Here is a 10,247-nt window from a genome sequence, read left to right as displayed (position 1 = left end):
GGGCGGAGGGACCCTGGCCCCGGGTCAAGTGCGTGGCCGCCACCCAGCACTGGGCGAGCAGGGTATTAATAAGAGAGCCCCGGGCTGCTGCGGGCGACTGGCACCGAGGCAGCGCCTTGCTCCCTGCCCCTCCCTACCCCGCCTCCCTGGCAGCGGGCGTGCGTGCGCCCAGCGGCTGCACCTGCGGGTCCCCAGGGTGGGGGCGCTGCCTCCGTAACCACAGCCGCGCCCGGACCGCGGGAGCCGCGCGCGCGGGGGGCCAGCCTGGACAGGGGGGAGCAGCGATGAGCGGCGAGCCGGACCGCGAGTGCCCGGAGGACGGTAACGAGTGGCCTGGGCGCGGCTGCAGCCTGGAATCCTGGGCCGCGCCCCCTCCCTGCACGCGGCTTTGCCTCTCCGTGGGGGAGCTGGTGGGCGCCGGCGGGGGGGGGGGGGGCTGGGAGGAGGTTCTCGGTTCCTCTACCAGGGCTGGGTCGGGAGTGGAAGTTCTCATTTTGCTGGATGGCTGCATCCTTCCCGCAAGCCCGTAGGGTTTGGTGGTTTTTTTTTTTTTTTTTTAGAATGAAGTTTTCACCAAGCTTCTGGATCGCGCTGGAGCCCGATGGGGCACCCGGGGCAGGAGGCAGCTCTGGGTGCGCCTTGCTGCGGGGATCCCCGGGCAGCCTGCACGTGTTCTGCCCACCAAGGAAGAGGCTATTTGCTCGGGTGTTAGTTCAGTAGAGGCTACCCTTCCGCCCCCTCCCGCGACCCCCCAGAGGGCTTGGTTAAAAGGCGGCCGCGCTCCGTGGTGGGAGACCCGTGTTCTGAACCCGAGCGGGCCAGACCCACGCCTTAGATGTGTGAAGAAACTTCGAGCAACAGAACGTCCCAAATCAGTGCTCGATTAATAATTGGGGAGGGGGGCGGGGGAGTCAGAGTTCCCCTGTAAAGCCCCGGTCGCCGGCTTTCGCGGGTTCTGATACTGATGAGTTCCCCGGGCACCTTTTCCCCCCCGGCGAAATTCACCTACACCTGAAGATGTTTTGCTGAAGTTGTTTCAGCTGACACCTCCTGGTAGCCCCTGGCTTGACTTTGAGCGGTCCTTGTTGTTGCTATCCGCGTGTTTGCACTAACTAGTTAGTTGTTGACCTTTTAAGAGGAGCATTCCGGCAGGAATAACTTCTCTCTGTAGCAGTACCCCTTTGGGTGGGGCTGATCTAGGCTTAATGAAGCTTGTTAAGTCGGAACTCTCTGGGGGCTGGGGCGCCGCGAGTGCTTCTGGTACCCGGACTGGCATCCTTTTCTTGCTCACCGCTTGCCAGGGCGGGGGATCTTGCTTCCTGGTTGGTACGGCAAGAGCCACTGTGCTGCGAGAAATATTTCATTCCTCTCTTTACTGGTCCTAACAGAAGTTCCCAGCACAACTGCCCCAGGATTCTCTTTAGAATATGTAATATAATATTACAATTAATATATATATAATATATAAGTTGTAGCATATGTAATATACGTAGCACTGCACTGTAGCACTGTCATCCCGTTATCAATTTGTTCCAGCGGGCACCAGTAATGTCTCCATTGTGAGATTTGTTGTTACTGTTTTTGGCATATGGAATACGCCACAGGTAGCTTGCCAGGCTCTGCCTTATGTAATATATGTAATATATAATTATAGAATATGTAACATGTGATATATGTATATATATACATACATATATATACTATTCTCTTACTTAACTAGTGTTTTCATTTTAAGGCGTAAAAACCTGGCATTTTAAACTGCTGGAAACTATTGTTTATGAAAAGACTACTTCTGTGTTTGGAGAGCCAGCCCACATGTAATTTAAGACATTTGATTGAGATCTGATTGAAAAACATAAATTAGATTGTTGCTTTTTAGAAACAATGTGACTAGGGCAGATGTTCTATGAAACAAGGATGGGGAGAATAATTGTTGACTCCCCTTTTCCGTACACCATGCACTTCCTTCTATTTGGTTTTGAACCTCCTGTTTTAAAGCCGAATAGCTTGTAGAACTCTGGCAGAAAATTAAAAAGCAATACAAGTATCTATTCTTTCTAAATTAAGCTTATGTCCTTGTAAGCTGGAGTGTGTGTGAGGCTTGTGATGATTTTTTTTTTTTTTACTTGTGATGATTTTTGTAGCTGCTAGCCATGATTAGTGAAATGCAAAGTTTAGCCTTAAGTCTGAATTCCAGAAGGCAGGGGGTGCTTAGGTTGCTGTGTCTGGTTAATTTTCCTGAAGCAGATAATCAGGTGATAGCATATCTAATAGCACCTAATTGTACCAAATGTTTGCTGTGACAGCATACAAGTGAACAGGATGCATATTTGTCAGACTGCATAAATTTCCAAGTATGTGACAAGATGGTGTGGGATGACATTTGGTGGGTGTGCCGAGTGATGTGCCTATGCTGAACTTGCTTGTTGACTGTTACAGACACACGTTATGAAGAATGTCATAGGGAAACATGCTGCAGATAAAGAATTCTTAGTCTAGTCATGCTTGGATGTAATTTATGATCTAACAGTATATCCAGTGGAAGTTTAAGCAATTAATTTTACTAGGCTCAAATTTAAATTCCATTAAAAATGAGGAATCCTTTGGGCTCAGGTAATATTGCCCCCTTAAGATTTAATATAGTAGCGTGAATCTTTTGTGCAACTTAACCGAAAAGTCACTGATTTTTTTTTTTTTTTGGTATTTTTTTTGGGGGGGTGTCACACCCGGCTGTGCTTAGGAATTAATCCTGGTTCTATGCTCAGGGATCACACCTGGCAGGGCTCAGGGGACCATATGGGGTGCCAGGGACTGAAGTCTAGTCATCTGTGTGCAGGGCAAACACCCTATCTGCTGTATTTTAATTCTAGGTCCATCATTGGGGTTTGGGAGATGGCATAAGGGTTAGGGTGCCTGTCTAATGCCCTCCACTACATGGCTTCCCAGGGATCACTAGATAGCCCCAGAAGCCCCAGTCCAGCTGGGTGGTCCTATGATCCCTATATACAGTGACCCTGGACTCCACTTGGCCTCAGACCCAAGCACTGAACTACTTGCCTGGATCCCTTGAGCACTGCTTGGTAGCTGCTTCCCCAAACAAAGCCATTGTTTGTTTGTGTTTTTTTTTTTTTTTTTAACCTTTGGGTCATACCCAGCAATGCTCAGGGGTTATTCTCCTGGCTCTGCACTCAGGAATCACTCCTGGCGGTGCTCAGGGGACCATATGGAATGCTGGGAATTGAACCTGGGTCAGCCTCAGCCTCATGCAAGGCAAAAGCCCTACCCGCTGTGCTATTGTTCCAGCCCCCAAAACCATTGTTTTGATGATATTTTAACATTAAGCTTTACTTATTGTTAAAATAATAACAATAAAATGAAATGGAAGCAAATAAAAAATTTTAGTGAAAGAGGTGTTGAAAATTTTCTTCAGAAAAGCTAATTAATATATGTATGTATGTATATATATTAGCTTTTTCTGAAGAAAAATGGGTATATATCCACAATAATTTAAATGCAGTAATATGAATATATATGCTGTAATACAAGTGAACTAACATTCAGGAACAAAATTTCTTATTTTTTTCTTTACCCATTTCAGCATTCCTTTATTGTCCTCTCTTGTTTTCTGGATTTTTTTTGGGGGGGGGGCACACCCAGCGGTGCTCTGGACTTATTTCTGGCTCTGGGCTCAAGGAACAGTCTGGTTTGGTTAGGGAACCACATGTGAGGCGGGGCTCAAACCCAGATCAGACATGTACAAGGAGTGCTTTGTCCACTGTACTATCATTCCGGGCCCCTCTCTTCAATCATTTTATTTCTCCTTTCATCATCTCCTTACATCCAAGAAATCCCACTAGGGCAAAACATCAGCCAGTGGAAGGTTTTCTCCTTCAGACTCGGAAGTGTGAATTTACACTGGTCTCTTCACTATCTGCATTCTGAGCTATGAATACCTTCTTTTTTTTTAATCTTTTTTAAAAAAACTTTTTATTAGAGAATCACTGTGATGTACAGTTACAAACTTATGAACTTTTGTGTTTACATTTTACTCATACAGTGAATACCTTCTTATCTAATCCTTAGTGCCAAACCAGTGGAAAGAGAATGTTTTTTTATGTTTTCCCAGAAAACTGTGACTCATGGTGTGTGACTGCTACCCAACATCCACTGATTCTCGAGTCAGCAGCTCCCGCCCCCCCACACCTTCATGCCCCCAAACACCTAACCCTGGCCCATTCTGCCCCCTGCTGGGTCAGCAGTTGAATGTCAGCTGGTGGCTTGGAGCCTCCGTAGCTCTCCTGCACCTTTGCAGGGACAAGGAAGAAAGCTGCAGGGGACCCGGAAATGGAGCTCATTGAAACAATAGTCCATTCTCTTCCTTTTGGGTGCGAATGATGGGAAGAAGGACTGTGGATGTTGGAAGTCTTAGAGGTGGCAGAGGGAGAAGGGAACTGCCCTCCGGGGCCCTCCCTGACATCCCTTCTCTCGAAGCAGGTTTATTGATCATATTCCTCCTAGGCCAAGGTGAGGCTCTGGGGGCAGGGACACTCACAGGTGAGATCAGAGTTTTCCCACTGGGCAGGGATAGGAACAGAGCAACAGGAAGGTTTACAAATACACTAGTCTACATCCTGTTACGTGTGTCTCTAAATATATAGTTTCACTGTCAGTTACATTTTCTCTGTCTGTAAAGCGAGGATAAACCCATCCCCTGTTTAGAATTATTGTGAGGATTAGGAATAATGTACAGAGCGTCTAGAAGGTAATAGGATCCCCATAAATTAATTTCTTATATTCAGAAAATGGGATCTAGAGGTTAATGAGGTAATTGAAAAATGTTAGCACCAGGCAGCTTCACAGAGGGAGAGCCTGGGCAGACATTCATTCAAGTACACAATGCTAGCTGCTGAGCCTAATTTACACATGTGATCAGCCACAGACACTGAGGATTTTTGACTGCTGCTGTTGGATCTTTGTAATTGGGGCTTTCATTTTCCAGAAAGGCGGAAGAGGCATTTATTCAAGTCTTAAAACAGAGGGGTCCTGATGGCTCATGGGAAGTGATTTTAGAAAGTGATGGTCAGTGGCATGCTCGAGTCACTCACTCCCACAACTGACCTCAGGCTTGATGTCTTACCCATGATTTTTATCGAATGTAGTTTGGTAGATCCTGTTCTGCCCATGTTTGGTATTATATCTCTGTTGCATAAAGACCAAGTGGGGATGGACCACACCTTCTATGGACTGATTTTCCAGTACCTAGCAAAGTGCCCAGCACACAGTAGGTACAAATAATCAGCACATGTTTATTACATAAATGGAAGCATCAACAAATGGAAGAGTGATGGAAGGTAATGTTAACATAAGTATTTTAGTCTTCTTTACCTTTGCCTGTAGCACTGTCATACTGTTGTCCTGTTGTTCATCGATTTGCTCGAGTGGGCACCAGTAATGTCTTCATTGTGAGACTTGTTGTTACTGTTTTTTGCATATTGAATATGCACGGGGAGCTTGCCAGGCTCTGCTGTGCAGGCGGGATACTCTCAGTAGCTTGCCGGGCTTTCTGAGAAGGACAGAAGAATTGAACCTGGGTCGACTGTCTGTAAGGCAAATGCACTATCCGCTGTGCTATCACTCCAGTCCTACCTTTGCCTGGAGGTTTTGAATTCACATTCATTTTTCCTCTTTGTAGGGTTGTTGTAATAGTGAAATAAGTAGTGTTATGCCAAAAAATAGAGTAGTTTTGAAACTGTCATCCTGTTGTTCATCGATCTGTTCAAGCAGGCACCAGTAACGTCTCCATTGTGAGACTTGTTACTGTTTTTGGCATATCAAATATGCCACGGGAGCTTGCTAGGCTCGGCCATGTGGGCAGGATACTCTCGGTAGCTTGCCAGGCTCTCCAAGAGGGATGGAAGAATCGAACCCAGGTCAGCCACATGCAAGGCAAATGCCCTACCTGCTGTGCTATAGCTCCAGGCCTGTTTTGAAACTACCAAATGAAAACATCTACCAAACAAGAACATCTTGTTAATTCATATCTATTTTTTTAATAATTGATGGGCCATATGAAAAATGGCATTGCAAAATGATCTAGGTGACTAGATAAAGAATTAATGTTATTATTATGTCTAAATTGTGAAGCTATGGAAATGCCTTTACTATTTTTTTATTTTTTTATTTTTTTTTTTTTTTACTATTTTTTTAATATTTCAGATTGTTGTGTAATGAATTGGATTTCTTTTATAAAAAGAAAAACCATACAGGACATCTGTATTATTAAACATTTTCATAGGTCATTATCATTGATACCAAATTGCCTCATGTTATCACTGAACACTTGGTTTATATTCTCAACTAATTTTCCAAATTTGTTTTCTTAGCAATTTTTAAAAATCTTACATCATTTTTTCTTGTGTTTGTAAAGTAAAATCGATTTTAAGGAGATGAGCTATTCAAAAAGAAATCCAAAGTAGTAGAAACAATTTTTTTGGGGGGGGAACAAAATAGTTTTATTAAAACATTTACTTAGAAAAATGTTAAAGAAGTATGTGTGGAAAGGAGTGGAGAAAGAGAACTAAGTGCTCAAGGAAGAATATGGGCTTCTCCAGATGGAAAAAAACTTTAATTTTCAAAATCATAATCATGTACAATATATTGCTTTGCTACACATCATAGCTAAACTACTTATTGACCTCCCCTCTGCCTTTGGCCCTTTGTTGTATAAACATACAATAACCTTTAATAAATTCCTAATTTGTAGTTATTTGTGTTTCTCACTTGAGTCTTTTTCAAGATGGTTACTGTTGGATATCCTTGCTTTGTTAGCGGAGTTAGCTTGAAACTTATCAAGAACCTTTGTAAGGGATTTTGGCATTCTGTATCTCTCTCCTGCTTGCTCTCTCTGTTTCTGTCTCTTTATCATCAGTATCCATTCTTTAGGAATAGAGATATGAATTTTTAATTAGTAAGTTTATATGTTTTATTAAATTATTCTGTTGCTCCTATACCACCTCTTTGAATGCATATTTCCTTCCTGCCCTCCCCTGTCGTGCTCTGGGCTTATTCCTGGCTCCGTGCTCAGGCATCACTCACCATGGGACTCAGGGGATTCTATGCGGTTTTGGGGATTGAATCCTGGCTGCATGCAAGGCTTTACCTGCTGTACTGTTTATTCAGCCTTCAATACATATTTTCTATCTTTTCTATGGTTTTCAGTCTGAGGAATGAAATTCCAGCTTCCTTTATCAGGGCCCACCAGCCTTATCATCTTTCTTTTCCACCCAGAAGAACTGCTTTTCAGTTTGAAGGAGTTACCTGCTTCTTCTTTGAGATGTTTCCCTCACTTCAATGAGTATCCCTAAGAACCCATTCCTTCCCCATTAAGTCATTCCTATAGTTCACCTTGTCAAGCACCCCGCAAATTTTGGGCTATTCCATCCCACTGTGATAGAAAAGGTATAGAAAGAAAAGAGTACATGAAATAAAGTGTTATCTCCAAAGTAAAACCTTGCATATTAAATTTTCCCCTGACATTCATGGTGTCTACCCAGATCTCTTTCCTCCCTTTCTTCCTTCCTTTCATCTTTAATTTCTTCTTTTTTAAAAAACAATTAATCACCATGAGATATTTACAAGTTTTAATTTCTAATAACTTCTGAGACTAATTCTGTGAAGATTGGTTCTCTTATTGTGTTCACTAGATTTCCTCCCTCCCTTCCTCCCTCCCTCCCTCCCTCCCTCCCTCCCTTCCTCCCTCCCTCCCTTCCTCTCTTTCTCCCTTCCTCCCTTCCTCCCTCCCTCCCTCCCTCCCTCCCTCCCTCCCTCCCTCCCTCCCTCCCTCCCTCCCTCCCTTCCTTCCTTCCTTCCTTCCTTCCTTCCTTCCTTCCTTCCTTCCTTCCTTCCTTCCTTCCTTCCTTCCTTCCTTCCTTTTTTCCTTCCTTCCTTCCTTCTTTTCCTTCCTATCATTTTCTACATTTGGAACTTCCACTCAGATAAGAATATATTTGCCATGATTTTAAAATCATGTTCCCCATGCTAGTCATAGCCCCTTTGCTTCTCTGTAAATAGCCATGAACCTAATTTGATAGCAATTGACTTCTTCCAGTTTTTATATTTAGCTCCCCAAATATGCATTCTGAGATGTAACAGTTTAGTTTACAACCATGAAAAAATACTATCTTTGAATTATTTATTTATCCTCCTAATCTGTGCTGTATTCTTATAATGTACCTATTGAAGAACCAGGCTCTTTGACTTCTAGAATCTCTGGATTCTTGCATGGTTGTGGTCTGATGTTCTCCTCAGAGTTGCCTTCTTTTGAACTCCAGTTTATACCACCTTGCCGCTCCTCCCTCTACTGTGCATGCATAGAGCAGGTGTTTATTAACAAAGGCGAGCAGTGAGGTGACATAATGAGCTCTGTGGCTGCTAAGCCATAATCTCAGGCCCATTGCCCTAGGGTGCTCATGTTGTCTGGTCCAGTTTATTGATCTTTAATTCTTATTAGACCCGATTTGTAGAGCCCTGATGAGAATGAAATGAAATGATATTTGTACTTAGCACTGTGCATGCCTTATTCATAATATGTTCTTTGTACACATCAACTGCTGCTGATATGATGATCACTGCTAGGTCTGTGAGGGAAGTGGCAGGCTATTTTAGGGAACCCAGCTCCTTTGGTACCTTCTCTGCTCTATTGTCTCTGTTGTCTGTTGACCACCTGATGCTACCTGCCAAGAACTTGGGGCTTTTGGGAAGAATCTTTTGGGACCCACAGGATCCACTCAGCAGGATACCACAGATCATTAGGATCCTGAGGTCCTTCTTATGCAACAGAGCTGTGCTGAGAAATAGGTGCTGCTTCATGAATTACTCACCCAGTGTAACCCTTACATTGTTATTTTTACATTCTCCTTCAATAGGCTAAAAGAGCTCTATGTTGACTGCCGGAATCCCCTCTCCCAAAAAAAAGTGTCACTATCTTTCCCACACTCTACCCTGCCTTTGGCCTATTCTTGTATTCACATTTTGCTCTGCATAATGCAGTGACTCTATGTGGTTGTCTTGGTGGGGTCAAGGTGCATTCTCCTTACTTTTGCTGGCTATTGTGATTAGTGGTAAGAAGTCAGCACCTTACCTGCACTACTTCCTTTGGCATAGCTAGTTCTTTTGGCTAAATGACATTGCTCAGTGTAATCCTTAAATTCCAGGAACAGCCCTGTAATTATTTTATTTATTAGACTTTTTATAACTAGGCAATCAAGTTTCTTATTGAGTTTTGTGTATTTAGCTCCTTAAGACTTATATTAACTATTAGCTTTGTAATGAATCAGTTGAAAATTGATGCTCACATATCTAATTATTTTAAATATTATTAATTTGGGATGATTAAGGGTCGTTTTGTAAGCTTTTTGTGTTCAACCCTATATTTTGAAAGTTCTATTTGTAGAACTTTCAGATGTTCTTCCATTTTTTTTGGTCTATTAATTCATTTGGGGGCAATTATTTCTTCTTCCTACTATTATTAATGGTTACATGTTGGGTGCATTGAATGTTTAGAAATAATTTTGTTTTGAAAAATGTAAGCCCCATATTAACTAAATTATAGCCATTTGCAGAATTATATATTTATTAGGAGTCCATTATGCTGAAAGCTATGTGTAATCCACATATAAGTCATGTATACATATGAAATTGGAACTGAAAGACTGTACATTTGGTATTAAAAATATTTATTAAAAATGGGTGGAAAATAAATATTTTTCTTGGGTTCTTCAAGTTGTCTATAGTTTTTGTATTGTGACAACATTACATCAAACCAAAAGCAATTTTAATTTATAGGGAAGAGGCTTGGAGGTGGGTGTTTTGCTTAAATATTTTTTTATTCATTTTAGGCCAAGTTTTCAAATTTTTTTTTTTTGCTTTTTGGGTCACACCCAGCGATGCTCAGGGGTTACTCCTGGCTTTGCACTCAGGAACTACTCCTGGCAGTGCTTGGGGGACCATATGGGATGCCGGGGATCGAACCCGGGTCGGCCGCGTGCAAGGCAAACGCCCTACCCGCTGTGCTATAGCTCCGGCCCCTCAAATTATTTTTATCTAGCCTACTTTTTATCCCTTTACACTACCATAAATATGATATTCATTATTAAACAAATATTTATGTGGACTGTAAATTTACCCCAGCCAGTTGCCCACTACTGAATACTTAGGTTGTTTTTGTGTATGTTTAATAGTCAACAAAA

General features: G+C 42.6%; 1 protein-coding gene across 2 annotated transcripts in view; it reads left to right on the top strand.

Annotated features, from left to right (window-relative positions):
* The first annotated feature begins 205 nt into the window (after positions 1 to 205).
* Positions 206 to 10,247, top strand: part of GADL1 (glutamate decarboxylase like 1) — a 199,127-nt gene continuing 189,085 nt past the window's right edge. For both annotated transcript variants that reach the window (XM_004603847.2, XM_055135746.1), the window contains exon 1: positions 206 to 321. In XM_004603847.2, coding sequence (XP_004603904.1) covers positions 285 to 321 — 37 coding nt within the window. In that variant the 5' untranslated portion in view covers positions 206 to 284. The remainder of the gene's footprint in view (positions 322 to 10,247) is intronic.

The sequence above is a fragment of the Sorex araneus genome, chromosome 4, assembly GCF_027595985.1.
Source record: "Sorex araneus isolate mSorAra2 chromosome 4, mSorAra2.pri, whole genome shotgun sequence".
NCBI lineage: Eukaryota > Metazoa > Chordata > Mammalia > Eulipotyphla > Soricidae > Sorex > Sorex araneus.
The sequence above is the reverse complement of the archived record's forward strand: the minus strand, read 5'-3'. Positions and strand labels throughout refer to the sequence as shown.